Consider the following 20,566-nt stretch of genomic DNA (forward strand, 5'->3'; position numbering starts at 1 on the left):
AAATATTTTTACATTAAGATTAAGTAGTTGAATAATTTTTTCTTTTTTTTAAGATATATACTTGCGAACCTGCCATCCCCACCATAAACGCATAGTTTCTAAGGGGATGGATAATTATGCTGGAAAAATATTTGTTACTTTTATTTTGAACAATAAATTAAAAAAAAAAAAAAAAAACCTATTAGTTGGTTTAAATTGGAGTATAATAAACATAATGTGGCGTAAACGCTTACGCCATTGCCCTCTGGAATTGCAAGACTTAGCCGTTGGGCTAAATAGGCGATTTGTGCGTTGTTTATCCTTCTGTATACAAACCACACAAATTTGCAATAAAGAGTTGAATTTCAATTTCAATTTAAATTTGTTTGTTGCCTAATTTCGACTGAGCCATTGCACCCATCCTGATGAAACTTGGCAAACTTAAAGCTTGCACCCTAGGATTTTTTTATAGTAACAATTGACAGACCAAGCCCTTAATACGTGATTTTTTATGTGTGTATTTTGGTAGTATATTTATTAATTTGGTAGTATAATTATCCATTAATAAAAAATAAAACCGTTAATCTGTCCAATGATAAGGTACGGATAGATTATAAGACGTGTACACAATATTACGAGTCGTACTAAAAACCTTCTGAAGTGAGTAAAAAATAGTATGTAGTTATCTACCTGCAGGTACCTACTCACATACTTAATTTTTTTTAATACCACCTGTCACTTCTCAAGGCTCTGGACGGGTAAGGCTCATAATAATTCATATGTCACTTCCTCTTATTAGTCAATCCCTTGACATCTTAGACAAAAAGTGAGATAAAAACAATATTATATGTACTTATAAGTATCTAATTACTTCCACTTAACTTTAAGGAATACTATAAAAAAATTAAGTTGATCGTTTTGCTCTGTTGCTGCTTGAAAAAGGGCCAAGAAACATTTTCTGACGACCTCCCAAGTTCAAATTTTTAGGAGAAATTTAGGAATATATTATTTCAGAATTTTCTCTGTTCTGGTCTGTTGAAGTACGATGTCGCGTAGATACGAAATAGGAGTATGGGTTTAATATAACTGCCATACCCCTGGTTAGCCCGCTACCGTTACAACTGTTAGGGTTTCTACACAACAAAGCATTTGGCATTAGAGTTATTTAAAAGGATGGAGAGTAACGATAGGCTTCTTTTTATCCCAGGACAACAAAAATTTGTAAAAGTCTTGGGCAACACCTAGTCTAACATAAAAAATAAATGTAAGCGAGCTCATATGTTTCGCTAGATACTATTACAAATATCCTTCATTGTATTTATCAAATAATATTGTTTTGGTTACGAACTACCATCCGTTGTGGCTACTGAGTTGAAGGTTTCATATTTGAGGTCGATTTAGCGTCACTAGATTAGTGCATTGGTTTGTTCATTATTTTATAACGTAATGATTTAATTATTACAGACGCCTTTGTTTTGATCTATTGGCGTGTTAACGTTTCGTTTTTTTTGAGTCGGTAAATCGGGCATAAAACCCATTTTATCAGAGATGTTAATTGATATTTAAGTCAAGGTTTTATGACAGACTTATTTGACATGTCTATATATATATCATATGTGCTTGTTTGACAGGCCTTCTGCTTTTCACTTCGGTTGTTCGTAAAGGAAATGGTGATAGCGCATTGGGTAGGCGCTCGACTTCACTTTCGGGAGGCCGTTTGTGCGTTTTAAGTAATAAAATATTTATTGCTTCAACGGTGAAGGAAAACATCGTGAGGAAACCTGCATGCTTGGGAGTTCTGCATAATGTTTTCAAAGGTGTGTGGAGTCCACCGATCCGAACTGGGCCAGCGTGGTGGACTATGGCCTTAACCCTTTTCCATTGTGGGAGGAGACCCGTGCCCTATAGTGATTCGGTAATGGGTTGATATGATGATGATGACGATATATTTAGAAAATATAACCAAAACTCTTTATCTAAATAAAGGCGAACCAATGCAATGTTTTATTAATTTTGGTATGACAAATGTAAGATTTGAAAAGTATATAATTTTATTTTGTTTTGTGGCCTGATTGCACAATCTACTATCGATCACAAAAAACCTAATGAAAATTATGTTAATAACATAATTCTACATAACAAATGTTACCAAAGATCGTAAGGGAAAATAATTTAATTAATTTTAAAAAAAGAGTGTTTTAAATTTTTAGTTAACAATACATTTTATAATATTAATGAATTTTATAATTAGTTTAAATATGACATTTAATGTACTAGTTCTAAATAATTAACTTTAGTCTGTAAAATATAATACCTACTCTGTAATTGTTGCACGCCCAAAGAGGCAATATACATTGGGACTTCATACTTATAATTCTATCCAACCTGACCTGTAATATGCAATAAATGAATTTGAATTTGAATTTGATATCGAAATTAGAATTTTAAGATAATGCACGTAGATTAATAATTTAATTCAACATAGGTAATGTTTAACAATGTGTTTCTTAACTATTATATAATATGCAGAATCGTAACTAACTAGAACTTGCTGAGAGTTTCACAAGATTATTAAGACATAAAATTATAGCGATTTGGCAAAACTAGGTAAGTAGGTATATACCTATTACTCGCGCCATGTTGCTATTTAAATGTCGTTTTTACGAAACACTTAAGGCGGATACATACGAGTAATTCTAACACATGATATGACCCGATGTAACGCAGCGCGTGTTAAGTCAATTAAAACCCTGTACATCACGTTATTTTGGGTTGCAGTCATAAAAAATAATTGGACTTTATTTAAATGAACTCACGTCGCGATTCAAAAGTATGTTATGTTACTTAATCCCACTTACCTACTTGGATTTAAAAAATACGGAACTGTCAGATTTTTTACCAATATTTATTCAACTTTTAAACATAACTTATTATTATGTCTTGAGCTACCTGTTGTGAACAACATTCTAAACTAGTTGTAGAGGTGGTTGAGATATAATCATTGCCTAAGGATTTTTGGAGAAAAAGTACAGCTATTCTATACTTATACAAGAAGCGGCGATTGTCTAGTTATATGCATTTTAATTTAAGCAGTGGTTAAGAGTCCGGCTTCACTTTCGGGGGACCGAGTTCGAATCCCAGCCTCTAACTTTGGTTATGTTGGTTTTAAATAAATAAACCTGCATGCCTGAGCAAAAGCAGGATCTGTACGGTGTTTAACTAATTTCTTCAATCCTTATACTCCACACCAAACAGATCTTCAGCAATCTAAAAAGACAATTATTCATTTTAAAGTCAACATCTCCTGAGGATGCTCAAGTTTTGGAGCGAAACGTGCGTAGAGGTTACATTGCCGAAGAGGTTACATTTGGTGTGGAGTATAAGGATTGAAGAAATTATAAATTACACCATACAGATTCTCCTGCTGTTCGCAGAGTATAGAAAATTAAGCTTAATTTTCATAATATATTATAGATTTCCGCAAAGTAACGCCTGCTTCTATCCAATACTCGACTTTGTTTAAATAATTTTATAAACTATTAGACATCAATGTGTAAAATCCAAGTAAAACTTTTACGCGTGTTTAAATATGATGTAAGTCAGTGTAACAAGTGGGCGAAGGTTCCATACCGACGATATCATAGCGGGCGAATTGTTGCTCAGAAGTATTCGAGACTAGACTAACTGGAGCATGAATTGTTCTCGAAAGTTTATAAATGCATTCAGTACTTTATACAATTCTATTTCAATTAAAACATTATTAATATCTAGAGCAAAAGCCTACGCTTTTTACAACACATCGCCGTCTACTCCCAAAGTTAGCTTGTGTTATGGGTACTAAGATGACTGACGAATATTTTTATGAATACACATAAAGACTTATAATATACATATAAACACCCAACACTGAAAAGTCTCTCTGATTTTAGCGACTTTAGCACCGATTCGAAAGTATTCCTATAAGGAAATACTGACAATAATTTCAACAGTTACTACTTCCTTTAACAGTTAGTTAGTTTGTTTTTATGTGGGAGGCTTCGGCCGTGGTAAGTTACAACCCTACCGACGAAAACGTGCCACCAAGTGATTTCGAGTTACGAACTGATGCTTTGTAAAAACCGGTCAGGGATTTGGTTTTAATATCATACTCATACATACATACTTATCATACTTCTGACAGATTAGTTTGCTACCATCTTCGGTGGAATAATTAAATACCCCTTCTTATATATAACCAATGTAATGATGTAGCGATGGTAACTGGAAACACATTGCCTATAAACCGAGCAAAACTTCGCAGGGTATGCGACTAATACATCCTGCAAAGTGCCGCCCGGCGTCAATCAATCTGAAAAGTCGGTGTTAAAGCTTATGTGCCTACAATTACACCGGCAACCACTTTCAGACTGGAACAAAGCAATGATGCTTGGCCACATCGTTGCTGCTTGGCAGAAATAAGCATAGCGTTAGTCTACTACTACAATAATATAGCTAATTTAATAAATTATATTAGCCATGCTGTGTTCCAATCTAAAGGGCGTGGTTGCCATTGTAATTACAGTCAGGTACATGAGGCTTAACACCTACGCCTTAGGTTGAAGGACACAGGGCAACTATTGCAGAATGTGTTATTTGCATGACTTGGGAAGTGTTCCTCTGTTCATAGACGATGTACCATCAGGCCTGCTTTTTGCTTGGTCCATCAATTAATGTTTATGGCACAGCCTGATGGATCTTACAGCTTATAAGTACTCTCATGTCTCTCTTAATCGTTTTTTCTCGTTCTAACTGATTCAATATTTTAAGTGGGTCTACAATATTACATTTATATTCATTTTTTCATTTTTTGTTTAGTTTTTAAGAGTTGTTGTTGTAACCTGTTGATTGTCCCTTGAATAAAAAAATAAATAAAAATAAAATAAAATAATAATAATAAATATAAATATATATACGTAGAACCTTAGAATATATTGTAATGTTTTTGTTTTTATCAGATCAAAAAAACAAGTTGAGCCTTGTAAAGAGTTCAACGAGACTGCGGCGTGCACTGCTATACCTTGTTAATAATACATTTGTTTTAGCATAAATTTAAGTTCAATCCGCTAAAGTTATCGATAAGAGCGTATCATACATACATAAGTGAACTGAATTATTAATATTTTGACAAACACACCGTAGAGCAAACGTCTATGTTACGTCTACGACTTATAATTGCATTGCACTTATGAAGTTAATTTTAGATATAGCTTAGCTTATCTAGCTTAGTAGCTTTTATCTTGTTTTTTTCATAAAGATAAATTGTTCGGAAAGTCAATGCCGTTGAACCATAAAAGATTTTTTTACAGGCATTTCATTTAAAATTCAAGTAAACCGGGCGCGAGGAGCCGGGTCGGGTCGCAAAATCAACATAATGACGAACGATCTTGCTTTCAATATAACGTTTTTCCCGTCTGAACGTCTGAATTATTGGGTTAACTGATTTGGCGTCCTTCTAAGCGGACAGAAAACAAAAACAAACGTTACCCTGTATGGGTGTTTTAATGGATGTTATTTGTCACTTGTTGCAGGCAGCGACGGATCTCAAATTTTCAGCGAGTGGCGGCAGGACGTGTCTGTATCCGGACTGGGCCCGCCCTTCGAGACGGCCTTCTACAACGTGCGCATGACCATCACCACCGACCTACCGGAAATCGTCAGAACCGTGAGTAGACCAACTGAAACCGCTGAACATATAAACACGGGAATCTTTAGTTCTAACAGTGGAATTACTGTTTAATTTTTAATGTGTGTTTACAATTTTTGACTTTGATTCTTGTTTCACAACATTTTTGAATGGGATTGACATCGAACACTGAAGAATTGCGATATCAATTATTATGTATTATTTATATCGTAATTCTTCAGTTATTGTATTATTAAGATCCTCGCCTGCGGCTCAGACTTCAGACTCTACCCGTCTTTGTCTTCCATTCCGGCCGGGACACAATTACATTAAAATCAATTTATCACCAAGTGCAATCAAATGATTCATGAAATTATGAATAAATGAATGAATAAGTACACTTTTATTGTACACCACATATATATATAGTAAATTGTAAATAAAAATTTAACGAAAAGTATACAATTTGGTGGCCGTATCGCTACATAGTGATCTCTTTCAGGCTACCTATTTTATGAATATATAATTATTTAAAAATCTATCATGCAACATATATCCATCCTACGACTTCTATGGCTAATGAGATACGATCAAACAGAAGAACATGTAGCCGGAAGAAATTATATTTTCTAAACCTTTATCATATTGTTTCAGCGCCGCACCCTCCATCTAGGGCTTTGCTTGCCGCGCACGTGTTCCCGGGAGCAAGTGGGCCAGCTGGTGAACGCGGTGCACGCACCGCTGCTGCGACACAAGGTCGTGACCGTGCGCTCGCCGGAGCACGGCGGATACACATACCTCTCTGATCCTACCTTCCAGATACTTCTGTAAGTACCAACGCAAAACAAATTCTCTTTCTCTCTCTCTCTATCTCTTTATTATCTCCCAGTCTCTATGTATGATCCTCAACTTCTGAAGGTCGTGTTCCTGTCCCGGTGAAATCAAAATTGCAAGAGGCAACTTGTTCTCGAACGGAATAATGTTTATTTGTAGAAATTATTCTTTCTTCTAAATATAGCGTAGGTTATACCCACATTACCTTTATGTACCCACATTACTATGTACGGGAGCTATTGTGTTGCGCTCGACCCTACCAATAGGAAGATCTTCCTCCGAGCGGGTGATCGTGCACGGTGACCGAGGTCTAACTATTCATCTTTGGAAGTTGTATATATCTTAAATTTTTTTGAACACTTTGTTAGCGCGATGCAGGATCTTTGTGGCGCCATCTTGTTTGGTTATGTGGAGACCGCTACATACTTTCACAAGATTATACAAAATTGATGAAGCATACATAATATATAATAAGAAAGAAACCAATAAAGTACAAACCATACAGTATAAAAGTATCATAACAAAAATAAAAATCACACAGCTGCAAAACGGTTTCAAAATAAGAACAAAAAGCGAAAGGTGGTTTGAAATTAATCTTAGTTGATAAAATAAAGCGATTGTTAAAGATAATGGCACACTGGAAACTCAGTCGCGAGACAAAAAGTTGTATACAAATATGAGAACTGCACGGTGTTCGCTGGCTAACCGAATGGCCAGCGTACACCTGGTTGGACGTGAAAGGGGTAAATTAATTATACTGCACTATGCTGCAAATGGCTATATCCTCCAATAATATTATGCAGTGTGGTCACAGCAGATCAGAATATAATAATTGTCCCCGTCGGTGTCGTTCGAGGTGACTGAGGAATTTTACAGTCCTCTGTGGTACTTCAACAAAAATTCCAAATTCATTTATTTCAAGTAGGCCTAATATAAGAATTTTTGAAACGTCAAGTCTGTCTGTGTGTAGTGACTCTACCAACCTACGGACGGCAATTCTACGGATAAGAGCCGGCAAAAAACTTAGAAGATAGCCCTTTTTCAGCGCCATTTTATAGTTTACCAATATTTAGAATTTTTCTATCTTGTGAAAGACAAGAGCAGAGCCTGCTTCAACATTTAATCAATCGTGTAGTAACCACGATTAATAAAATGTGTTTTATTACAATGTTTAAACTTAGATAAAGGTAGAACTAATATTACCTTCAGTATCATGTTATCTACTGCAATCAACGCAAACATGAGCGAGAAAACGAAAAGTATTGAGACTGACTCCCTTCTGATCTTACGATAAAGAGGTGCGGCGGCCCGAGGCCAAGGCGCCATCACCTATTACATCATTTAAAGAATCCAGGTCAAACGTTATTACGTTTTATAGTGAATGGCAAGCATGTTTAATAAACAACTGCTACAAATTACTGGCCAGGGCAATCGGAAACAAATTGCATTCAATATGAAAAATAAAACTCAATTGTAAAACCGGATTTATGAATATTTCCGACAACAACGCCTTAAGTTATTTTGAATTAAAAGTCAAATAAAAAATCGACTTTTTGACCAACCAACCACTTAACGTCCTACTACAGGGCACGGATCCTCTCAGGATAAGAAGGATTTAGGCCGTAGTCCACAGCGCTAGCTTTCACGTTCACTTGAGAACATTATGGAGAACACTCAGGCATGTAGGTTTCCTCAAGATGTTTTTCTTCACTGTACTTCACGCACATAACTCAGAGAAGTTAGAGGTTAGCACCGGGGATCGAACCGAAGCCTTACCAACTAGGATATCACCGCTATACGTTATGTATTTTTGCCTGGTATTCTCATACCTGCACGGCTAGCATGGGCAAGGGGAAAGGATAAAAATTTACCTTCTCCCACAGCTTTATCAACTCTCAGAGCACTGGCGCACAAGTGGAAATAATATCCAAATAATACATGTGTAATAATAAACGGGGGTAAACTTCTCCTATTCCATGTTCCAGTGATTTAGCAGGGGATTTAGGGGTCTTAATCGGGGGATATAATTTTTGTCCCCGGTCCGTGCTAGCCCTGCTGCCAAATATACTTTTAAAAAAACCCTTAATGGGCACGGGAGTGAATCACCGCCAATTTCTAAACTCTGGAATGTTTTTGAAGGAAAAAACCCAATACTATTTATTGGCCCGACCCGAGAATCAAACCCGACACCTCGTTATCTGCAGTCTAATAATAATAACAACTAGACAAACGAGACAGATTTTAGAGAGCTTATGCAATAAATTAAATATAAATTTATAAGAAAAAACACCTTCAAGCTACTAGGACTACATAAATACTAACACTATACTATCTCCAGAGCCGTCTCCTGCACGGTGGCGCTCCTCCTCGTATCCGCAACCTTCTACGACATGCGGATCGCCCGCGAAGTGCGCTCCCGCAGGCGTCGCGTTGACAACATGACGGTCGCTGAAAACGGCGCTTCGGACCTGAAGCTTGACCTTAATGGCCTTGACGCTATCACCGTGTCCAAAGGTAGGTGTTGTTTTAAAGCGAACGCCAAACCACCGCGTCCCACTTGCGTCCTTAGGCGTTAATATTTGCGTCTTCCAAGAAACCAATCACATGACTCCTACTCGCACACGCGCTTCTAGTGATTAATACTTTCAAGATTATGTTTATACCCTTCTGCTTACTTACCTAGACCTATGGGCCTAATTTAGGCAACCTACCTAGTACCAACCTACCAAGGTAGGTAGGTTGGTATTTACAAACGGTTTTATCTCAAATTCTTAACAATTTCGGTTGATAATATGATAATAGAATCAGATATTAGAACGTATAATATTGAAATGATACTACTAACAACTTTTATACCTAATATATATTCTTTAAAATAAATTATTTCCAGGCAAATCAATGTACAACGTTAACAATAACAACTCGGAAGAAAGACTGACTTCAGAAACCGCGTCTACTGATGGAGAACTCAAACTGAGTAAGTTACAAAAAGAACGAAAGTTGAGGTCAGAAGTGAGAGTGAATGAAAAGATGAGCCTTAAATCATTGTAGGTATTTTTTTATTAGGTATAAAAAAAATCTTTCTTTCATCACGAGCAACTGGTAGTCTTTACTTGTATCTACATAAAGTATAATTATCATTTGTACAGATCTTGTAAAATACGCAAAAAAATTCAATGCAGTTTTCGACATGATATAAAACGATTCAAAAGGAAGATTTGTATGTAGTACACATGCATTATACGGCCGAGAAATCCAAAGACTTGTCATGTTATGTTGTAACCAATATACTCGTAGTTAACATTACAAACGCTGACTAAACTTTACGAGATTGAATAATTGTAGGTACCATAGTATAAACAAAATTCGTATTTAAAATGAACCCGGAGCGGTTTACCAATTAATAAAAACTAATTTATATGTCGCGTGCTCGCAGGTGTGTGGTCCGAGCTGCTGCTTTCGTTCTCGCTGAAGGCCAATATCCTGCAGATATTCGACCAGTCGGTGGGCGCGGACACGGTACCCGAGGTACACGGCTTGCGATTCTTCTCCATGGTGTGGATCATATTCGGCCACACGTGCATCGTTGTCTTCAAGGTGAGCATGATTTCCACATGTATATCCCACTTCTGAATAAAGCCTTTTTTCTTAATTCTAATAAGAGTTCGCCTGAGCATTTATAACATTATCACATCTAAATCCCGCTTCTGAATAAACCGTTTTATTTTCTAAATTGTAATACGAGTTTGCCTGAACATTTGTAACATTAGCAATCTAGTTCAATACTAGTTCAATCCAATCCAAAGTCCACCATGGTGGGCTAAGGTCTTAACCCCTTCTTATTATGGGAGTAGACCCGTGGGCTGTAGTGGGCCGGTAATGGGTTAAAATGATGATGATGAATACGAGTTTGCCCTCACAATGTCTAGCTCGTTTTGTCTCTGTCTCGTTATAGTGGGCAGCGACCCTGAGTCCATGGTCGTGGGTTCGATTCCAACAACTGGAAAATGTTTTTGTGATGAACATGAATGTTTTTCTGTGTCAGGGTGTTTATCTGTACATTATAAGTATTTATGTATATTATTCATAAAAATATTCAACGGTCACCTTAGTACCCATAACACAAGCTACGCTTACTTTGGGACTAGATGGCGAGTGTGCTTTGTCGTAGTATATTTATTTATTCATTATTTATTCATAGAAAAAACACGAGTAACGACTACTGATAATTATCTCGCATGCTACTGGTATTTGACACGTGATACCTATAACAGCCCTGGACGGGGATTGACAACACGAAACTATTAATTCCGAGATACCGAGTTTGGTATTTTTACACCGATTTCGTTGTAATGGTGATGTTACTTCATATCTTTGTCAATTTAAATCTGATTCTTTACTTTTAAAACGGTTCTATTTATTCCAATTTAAATTTTACCTTTGAGTTTGACTTTTTTAAGTATGTTATTTGAATTTGTTCCAGTACGCTGACAACACCGCTCTACGAGCCATCCTAGAGAAGAGTTTCTTGTTCCAACTTGTCCTAAGCGCTGTGTACAGCGTGGACACCTTCTTCTGTTTGGGGTGAGCTAATATCGTATAACCTGGCAAGAGTTAAATTAAAAAAATATATAAAATCGCGAGTTTCTTGGCAGATGTTAAACAGCTAAATGTTACGTGGAAAACAAAGTCCATTTTCATACATTTGAAATGTAAAAACTCGTATTTCATCATTTAAAGTTATTTAAATGGATTATTAGACGTAAAGATTCTTTAACAAATCGCCAAAAATAAACATTATTTCTTTTGTGGTAAGGGAAGAAACAAACATTTTACCAAAAGAGATTTTTGTAAATAAGTTTATAACTGTTTAAAAATATAGCTAATGAGTATAAAGCTAATGAATTATTTATAATTATTTTTTTCGAACATAGCATGCAAATCCGTTGGGTACATGAGGCTGCTGCAAACAGCTAAAAAAACAAATTTTAAATAATACAAAAAATAACAACAAACAAAATATTGGGGAAATAAAAATACTTAAGCAATAACCTTTTTCTTAACGTTTTTCGTAGCGTTATCGTATTAAAGTCACTGATCACAGTTATAAAAATTAATGTCATTAGTTTTAAATTCTCTTGTAAGTGAACAATATGTTCTTGGAAGAAGTGTTTAAAACTAACCTCGATTTTACGCCCACATTAGGTCGCCACGATAACATCGTGTCTGACCCGCCACAATAGATGTTTCATAAATATACTAATGATATTAACACTGAGGAGTATCCCAGATGGTTTTCCCATAATCACCACGCTGGGCACAGAGGACGCTGCTGTCCGTTCTCGATTATATATTCCTTTAGTCGTCCATACGACACGCGCGGGAAGAGGAGGCGTGGTGACAACTGTAATCTGCCGAGGCGTGGTGACAGCCGAGTATATTCACGAGCAGTTTTTCCCCAACAGAGGCATCCTGGTGACCTTCCTGTACTTCCGCACAAGCGCCAAGGGCAAGCTGGACCGCCTCACGAAGGGCCACCGCAAGGTCACCGCCGGAGTACTGCAATTCCTCGGCCTCATCGGATACCGGTTTGCCAGGTCAGCTCTCTTGCCTTTTTCCCTCCATATATCCCGAATCACAACAGAAGCGAAACATTGCCGAAGATCTGTTTGGTGTAGAGTATAAAAATTTAAGAAATTATAAATTACACCATAAAGATTTTCCTGCTTTTTGCGGAGTTTAGCCAAATCAGCTTAATTTTCATAATGTATCATGATATCTTTAAATTTATACTTAATACAATTTTATGATTTTATTTAATCAGCTTCATGACCCGTACGTCGAATTGCCCGAGTTTGTCCCATTAGCTCAAGCAAAGATTTAGGTAGATGCGGTTGAAATACTGGGAGCAGAAGTAATCTGTTGTACACACATAAAACAAGAAGCCTTAAAACAAGGTTACAATGTTTCGATAATCGAAAACTGCTTTACATTCACAAGAGTACCAATCGTTCACAAGGGTCTCACAGTGCATTGACGGTAGATAGAAGAGTGGAAGAAGAAAACATAACTGTGCCGTTCCTATTCAGTGGAGAATGAGAAGAGGTTTAGTTAATATGGTGAAATGAATACTACCAACTTTTTGTACTTATGTGCGTAATTTAAAAATCACTAGCTTTAACAATGATGGTAAATATTTCAAGAAAAACTGCAGGCCTGAGAGTTCTCCATAACGTTCTCATAGGCGTGTGGAGTCTTGCAATCTGCACTTGGCGAGCATGGTGGACTAAGGCCTAAAACTTTCTCATTCTGATATGAGCCCCGTGCCTGTTATGAGTTGATAATGATAAATGAATACCGAACCAGAAAGGTACATGTTCTTATCCAACACCATTGATCTGAGAGGTTGCAACGTAACTCCTAGGTCCCCTACAGCGATGCAACAGGCGGACACCTGATATGACTGCTACTAGTTGCATATGGGACGAACTGCAAATAGGTAGATCTGCGATTGGGATGAATAGCTACGTAGGTATATATTCTACCATGGTAGAATATTCATTAACACTGGAGATCTGAAATTAATATTCTACCAGGGTAGAATATTCTGAATTTGACGGCCGACTGGCGCAGTCGGCAGTGACCCTGCTTTCTGTGTCCAAGGCCGTGGGTTCGATTCCCACAACTGGAGAGTGTTTGTGTGATGAACATGAATGTTTTTCAGTGTCTGGGTGTTTATCTGTATATTATTAGTATATATGTGTATTATATTCATAAAAAATATTCATCAGCTATCTCAGTACCCATAACACAAGCTACGCTTACTTTAGGGCTAGATGGCGATGTGTGTATTATCGTAGTATATTTATTTCTTTATTATATTTATTATTACCAGGGTAGAATATTTATTTCAGATCCGGTAACTAACTAGCTTTATTTCTTTTATCAACTGTTATAAACTGTGATTTCTTTAATGAGTATTTGTGTGTAAAGTTATAATATGACACTAAATAATAGAGTTTTAATATTTCAAGAAAAACACCCGGTGTCATCTTAGACATAGATTTAAGTGTATTTGTTGAAATATAAAAACTCTATTTTTTTCCACTTCCACTAGTTTACACATTTAAGGATAGGCATTGTAAGAGTTATAAAAAGCCTACCCTTAAGTATTTATAACTCTTACTGTATATATACCCTTACTTTAACTTAATTCTATATCATCTGCATACACTATACACGCCACTGGCTGAGTGTTACACTCAGCCAGTGGCGTGTATAGAGTCATCAGAACGGTTTTAATAGGTTTACACCTATTAAAACCGTTCTGATGACTCTATACTATACCTATGAATGTTCTGATGACCCGGAAGAATAATAAGTAGCAGTAGTATTTATTAGTGGTGGAGCTGCGAATGGACTAGCAGCGAATGGAACGAGATTGGAAAGGGGCAATAACATATTTGTGTTGTTTGTAGATTGACGGCGCCTTACCTCTTCATGCTGGGCGTAGTGGAAGTGATCATGAAATGGTTCGCCAACAACGCGGTGTTCGAGCCGCCCGCGATGGACCACGAGACTTGCCCGAAGTACTGGTGGAGGAACCTCCTTTACATCAACACACTGTTTCCAGTTGAGCAAATGGTGAGTTATATTTATCACAATTAACGAAAATTATTTTTAAGCAAATGGTGCGTGATACTTACCAAAATTAGCAGAAGCTAATCAATTAGTTAGCGAATGGTAAGTGACATATATTAAAATTAGCAGAAGTTTATCAAATTTAAAACAAACGGCTCGTGCTTTTTACCAAAATTAGCAGAAGTTAACCAATTTTAAAGCAAATGGTGAGTGACAGGTACCAACATTAGCAGAAGATACCGATTTTAAATCAAATTTTCAGTGACATTTACCAAAAATAACAGAAGTTTATTTATTTGTAACCCGATATATTTCTGTTATTATATTTTAGTGTGCGATCTACTTTATCCCTTTAATTTATGTTAAAAATAAGTGAGTTATGAACACATTGGATCAATGATTGACGTATAGGCTGGTTTAAAGTTGGTCGAAAATGATACTATACCTAAAAGATTATGAATTCAGAAAGGTACAGACAGATGGGAGGTTTTGCTGACCTTAATGTCTCGATGTCGGCGGACCCGGGCACGATCCCCGGTATGAGAAATTTGGGAATTTATGATTTCTGAATTTTCTCGGGTCTGGTGGGAGGCTTCGGCCGTGGCTAGTTACCACCCTACCGACAAAGACGTGCTGCTAAGCGATATCCGTGCGATATGTCGTAGAAATGCATAAGGAGTGTGGGTTTAAAATAATAGCCTAACCCCAAACAGGTTACCTTGATACCATCATAGATTTAAGTCAAGGGCTAATTTGTAGTGGAATAAAAAAAGGTACCTACTCCGGCTGTTTAAGAACACCATGGGTTTCATTCATACACATACGTGTAACGTATTAAATAAGTAAGTATTTTTAATTTTCAGTGTATGCTGTGGAGTTGGTACTTGTCAGATGACACCCAGTTCTACGCAGTCAGCGCCATCCTCCTCATTCTGGCCACCAGGTGAGTCACCATTACAATTGGAAAAGCAAGTATGGTATTACAAATTAGAATCCTTTGCTTTGTTCAATTGTCCGTCCAACCATTACTAGAAACGCGCGTATGTGCCAGGTTCTTGTTATTCGTAACACACAGCTATGGACGCAAAATGGTCGCAGCGTTGTGAAAATAATAATTTTGGAAATTGCTCTTGTCTGACCTTACGCTACTCACATCTTTCGGAATTTTTCTCGTTTGACCTTACGCTACGCCCAACTTTGAAAATTGCTCTTGTCTAACCTTACGTTAAGCTACTGACAACTTTTGAAACTGCGCTCGTCTGAGCTTACGCTACTCACAACTTTGGCAAGTGACTGAGTTTACACTATCCACAAACTTTGGAATTTGCTCTAGTCGGGCCTTGCTGTACGCACAATTTTGGAAATTGTTCTCTTCTGATCTTACGTCCAACTTTGAGAATTGCGTTCATCTAGCCCTACGCTAACTGTATGAACGTGGTTGCAGCCACTTCAAGCTGTCCGCCGTGCTGACGGGACTGTTCTTCCTGTCGTCGCTGGTGACGACGGGCTTTGTGGCGTACAGCAGCGAGCACGTGCACAACAGCGAGGACCCATTCACGCAATTCGACAAGATCTACGACAAGCCGTGGACGCGTCTCGGCCCCTACCTCGTGGGCATGGCCACGGGCTGGATACTGTTCAAGACTAACCTCAACATCAAGATGGGCAGGGTGAGCTTGCGATTCCTTTTATGTTTTACTAGCTGTCCCTGCGAACTTTGTACCGCAGATCATTTTTTTTTTAAGAATATTATATTTTAATACTTATTATCCTATTCCGGTCTAAGAGAAATCCAAAAAATCTAATATCATAAAAATTTGTCCAGCCGTTCTTGAGTGTAACTAACACAACTTTCTCGCATATATAAAGATGACAGATGAGCACCAAAGACACGGCTAAGACAGATTTTTAAAGAAGTGGCAAAAAGGAAGGCTAATAGCAAGAATAAATTATGGATAGTTAAAAATCGTTTTGGTCTGTTCGTCAATCGTCTGTTGTAAGTTCACCTGAGGTTTTTCTATAGTAGTACTTGACGGACAAAACAAGTGACCCACCTTTTGGAACACGATCAACTTGAGGCGTAGGTTTTAATCCTCACGGCCTGTGCCTGTAATTATGCCGGCAACAACAGCCTTGAGACCGGATCACGGCATGTCGTGCAGGTGACACGCAGTCAAGGGCTAACTGGTAACGCTCCCCTCCGCAGCCAACCGTTCGCCATTATTTAGAGTGACAAAATCATATAATGAGAACTTTAATAATAGTGACATTTTTATCTAGGCGCCTTTAAGATGTTGGTCATAGATCGTTTAAAGTACTTTTTAAATTGATTTTTTTCTGATAATAATCAATTACTGTTACAGACAGTTTTGCGATTAAACAGTATATTAAAAAATAATTATAAGATTTCCTTCCAACATTTTTCTTTTTGTTTGTATTTTTGTAGAAATTGTTGCAACAATTATGTTTTATTGGGTTTTGAATAAGCCCACTTAGCAAAATTTTCTTGTAATATGTGGTTGACGCACTTGACGCCGCAGTGAGTATTTGTACTATGTATACCAATGTGTAATGTGATATTGTGTTGTTGTTTGTGAACCCAAATAAATATATAAATAAATAAAAGGTGTGGGCGTGCGTGGGCTGGGCAGTTTGCACGGCCACGTTCCTGTTCCTAATCTTCGGGCTGTACCGCACGGAGCTGGGTGCGCTGTCGGCTGCCGTGTACAGCGCACTGTCGCACTCGCTGTGGGCCGCGTGCGTGGGCTGGGTCATCGTAGCCTGCTCCACCGGACACGGAGGTGAGCTCTTACACTGAATCCTTTTAAATTTTCGGAAGGACACTTGCCGATAACCACCTGAGGTGTTGCTAAGGCGTCACCGGGAGAATGGAAAGCGCGAGAGTTCGCCATGAGAAGAGCCCCAGAACTCGACCTCGGCTCGGTTCGACGTTAATCTGACTTGATGGACTGTTTCCTTAAGGTGCTGAGTGCTTTTATAACCGGTCTCCTTCAAAACGGAGATTATCAATACGTATGAATTTTATTTTTAGTATTAGTTTTCATTATTTTGTCATTTATAAACAGACTAGCTTTGGCCCGCATTCTTCTTCGCTTTGATTACGGTTTTTTATAAATCTCGTGTGAACCGGAATAAAAAGTGGCCAACGTTACTCTCCGTCCTTCTTTGTCAACTAGCTCTGTACCATCAAATTGATTGGTTGCTTAGATAGGGCATGAAGGAAGGACAATAAAAAATATTTTTTTCTGTTTGCACTCCTTCATATTAATCTTACTTAGTATATTATGATTTTGCCCCCCAAAAACTGACATGCGGGACGGGTGCCCCGGTTATGACTGCCTCTGCTTTAATTAAAATTAAAGTAAAACTGCCTCGTTGGTCTAGTGTTAAGCATGTTAGACTAAAGATAACAAGGTCCCAGGTTCCATCCTCCGGTCGGGCCAATTTATTGGGTATTTATATATAGTGGAATTCTTTGTAAATCCGCGGAGTTCGATAATTAGCGGTTATTCCCCCCCGTACCTCAAACAGCACGTTAAGCTTTCGGTTGACCGCGCTCTTGCTCCTTTTTAAACATGTTGAGAGGAAATGCGCATTCAACCTTAAGAGAAACAAAAATCCAGAGTCCAGAAAACAGCAGTTATTTTAGCGTGTTAAGTGCACTGTTATAATAAACTCACTAAGACATAAAACGATTTCTTTCCGATCGTGTCGGATCTGCCGTCATTTCGGAGGTGAAATAATTCAGCACCTGTACACTATAATATCTCCTGCGTAGTTGAAGAGTGACCATGTGGCCGAAATGGATCAGGGATACTGTTGGTTAACCTGGTATGTTTGTGCAGGCTGGGTGCGGCCGCTGCTGTCGGCGCCGGTGCTGTACCCCTTCTCGCGCGTGACGTACTGCGCCTATCTGGTACACCCCGTGGTGCTGCGCTACGTCGCCATGCATCTGACACACCCTATCCACCTGGGAGAGCTGCTCGTGGTGAGTGCTTCATTAGGCTTTCAGTAATTACAGGCAAATTGGCAGGCTTAAGTATTTTTAAAGGACTTGCCTTTATAGTAAGTAGTAGTTGGCGGACCGAGCAAATGACCTTATGTGCTGTTCTTAGACGAAAGCGCGTTTGGAACCCTCCTAGCTTTAGTTTTAGGTTAACGAATGTATCACCAACACCTCACAATAACGGTAACTTATATATATGAATGTTTTATAAGTGCCTGTGATATGAGCTGAACCTGAACATCGTTTTTGAATTTGGATTTGACACATTTGTTTGTTTTTGGTAAACCATTGCTTATAAACAGAGCAACACGTGGCTGTTTGGTATGGAAGGAAAAGGTCCTGCAACGTGCCGCCCTGTGTCAATCTACCTCAATAAGTGTCTGTGGTTACACTGAAACCCGCGCCCTTCAGACCAGAACACAGGTGCATACCTAGAAGATGCCAATACACTCTGGATTTGAAGGTACGCGTACGCGTATAGCTAGTGGGAAAAGAAGCTGGAAGGGCATTCCAGATCACTGCGGTCCGTATCAGAATCGACGAAGCAAAACAACGACATAAAGGTGCAGAAACTTACTCTACAGTCTTGTGCCGTGCCCGCGTTAGTAGTAGTAGTAGTTTTTGTAGACCTAGTCCTCTAGGTAGATAACATCAAGGTGTTATCTACCTAGAGGAAGGTCTACAAAAACTGCGCTTTCTAGTGTGGGCTCGTCACCTTGGGGCCCCGATGTCCATCGGTCCTCTGGGCGACACGCCTTGCCCATTGCCACTTCAGCTTCGCAACACAATTCCTTTTTCTTTATCTGGTCGAACACTAGATACGCGAATTGCTATCGGCAGTAAACACTGTACCAGCACACAAGTTACAATAGAGCGTTTGGCAAACTCAGCAGTCTTTGTCACTCATACCACTATGCTTGAAGACAAATAACTTCACATAAATGGGCAGGAGACATTTACTCTACGGGGAAAGGACACATAGTTTAGTAGTAGTAGAGTTTTTTCTCCGACCTGCGGTTTTTTCTTGAGGCTCTGATTTGGCAGGTTTATCAGAGTATATAATAAGGGGATTAAACTTTTGTCTCGTGGCTACACTAACTGTGCAGTGCGCCTAACTAGCCATGTCTTATGGTCTCAAACTTAGACGTGTTTCGGAAATTGCTGTTGGAATTTCACCCTGAAAAATACATATTTTGATGATGCTTTTTTCTTCCAGTTCGTACTATTCCTGGGTCTCACTGTGATATCCTACTTCCTCGCGTTCGTCATATCCGTGGCGTTCGAGGCACCTATCGTTACCATGCTGAAGATTGTCTCGCCACAGAAGAAGCCTCACAGAGTGTGACACAATATTTGCCCAAGCATTTGCACAAACATATGCTTTTACTGAATACCAGCATTTTGTCACGGTGATAAACATCTCGTTCCATTCTGTATGAAAATATACTCGTATATTAGCCTAACTTGGGGCCTAAAGAACTACGCGGCTAAGCCCTTTACACTATCAAACGTAACCAATCCAGTTGACAGCAGGTCTTTTTCATACAAAATGTATATATTGAGAGCGACACTGAGAGTTTTTGTCAGAGCGAGACTAAATTTTGTATGGAAATGACACATCGCTACCAAATACCTACATGAGGGGGCCTTGAAGATCTATTTGGTGTGGAGTATAAAGATTGAAGAAATTTTAAATCACACCGTTCTCCTTTTCGCGGAGTATAACAAATTAAGCTTAATTTTCATAATACATCACTACCGGTTAACAACTGTAAGATTAGACACTGATTAGGATCGATCGCAGAATCTCTACCAAAAAGTACGGCAAAGTACTCATACACATATCCTAGGAGTCCTAGGACACCGAGCCGTACTTGAAAGCTCCTGTGTACTTACATAGTTACTTTTTATGTTAGTGTTTCCAAATAATGAAGTAGAGCGCAGAGGCTCCTATCTAAATTACTTACACAAATTTACCTCAAAGACTGTTGTCACAACGCGGCATGACGCGTCTCGTGGCCAGCTAATTGTTAAAGCGCGATTAATATCGGGTATAGCCACTTCGGTCAAAGCCGCGTAGTTAGAAAGGTCCCTTACTGTTCGTACTAGTTTTAAGATAGGTACATCCAAGATTTTCACAAAAACATCAACCGTTAACATAAGTATACTACTATATGTTATAAACGACTAATGTTTTAGAGTTTGTTTTTGACATAATTTAACCCAAACCGTGGCCAGCGTTCTCCTATTTATTTCATGATATCACAAAAAAACTGTAAATATGTAGATGCCTACGTTTCTATCGTCAAGGATGAAATGTAGGTACTTACCTACGTTCAAATAAAATAAAATATTCGTTCACTCATTGTTAGTCCCCATCACGAAAATGTGTCGCGTGCTCGCTTTAATAATAATAATCAAAA

At 38.2% G+C, this 20,566-nt stretch overlaps 1 protein-coding gene across 1 annotated transcript in view; it reads left to right on the plus strand.

Annotated features, from left to right (window-relative positions):
* Positions 1 to 19,784, plus strand: part of LOC120623495 (nose resistant to fluoxetine protein 6-like) — a 62,226-nt gene extending 42,442 nt beyond the window's left edge. The window contains exons 3-15 of the mRNA XM_039889540.1: positions 5,547 to 5,680; positions 6,296 to 6,468; positions 8,814 to 8,989; positions 9,366 to 9,452; positions 9,912 to 10,072; positions 10,959 to 11,059; positions 11,941 to 12,072; positions 13,954 to 14,119; positions 14,980 to 15,059; positions 15,561 to 15,786; positions 16,743 to 16,917; positions 17,983 to 18,125; positions 19,360 to 19,784. Of these exons, the coding sequence (XP_039745474.1) occupies positions 5,547 to 5,680; positions 6,296 to 6,468; positions 8,814 to 8,989; positions 9,366 to 9,452; positions 9,912 to 10,072; positions 10,959 to 11,059; positions 11,941 to 12,072; positions 13,954 to 14,119; positions 14,980 to 15,059; positions 15,561 to 15,786; positions 16,743 to 16,917; positions 17,983 to 18,125; positions 19,360 to 19,488 (1,883 nt within the window). The 3' untranslated portion in view covers positions 19,489 to 19,784. The remainder of the gene's footprint in view (positions 1 to 5,546; positions 5,681 to 6,295; positions 6,469 to 8,813; positions 8,990 to 9,365; positions 9,453 to 9,911; positions 10,073 to 10,958; positions 11,060 to 11,940; positions 12,073 to 13,953; positions 14,120 to 14,979; positions 15,060 to 15,560; positions 15,787 to 16,742; positions 16,918 to 17,982; positions 18,126 to 19,359) is intronic.
* Positions 19,785 to 20,566: the final 782 nt, after the last annotated feature.

Source organism: Pararge aegeria, chromosome 4 (assembly GCF_905163445.1).
Source record: "Pararge aegeria chromosome 4, ilParAegt1.1, whole genome shotgun sequence".
Lineage (NCBI taxonomy): Eukaryota > Metazoa > Arthropoda > Insecta > Lepidoptera > Nymphalidae > Pararge > Pararge aegeria.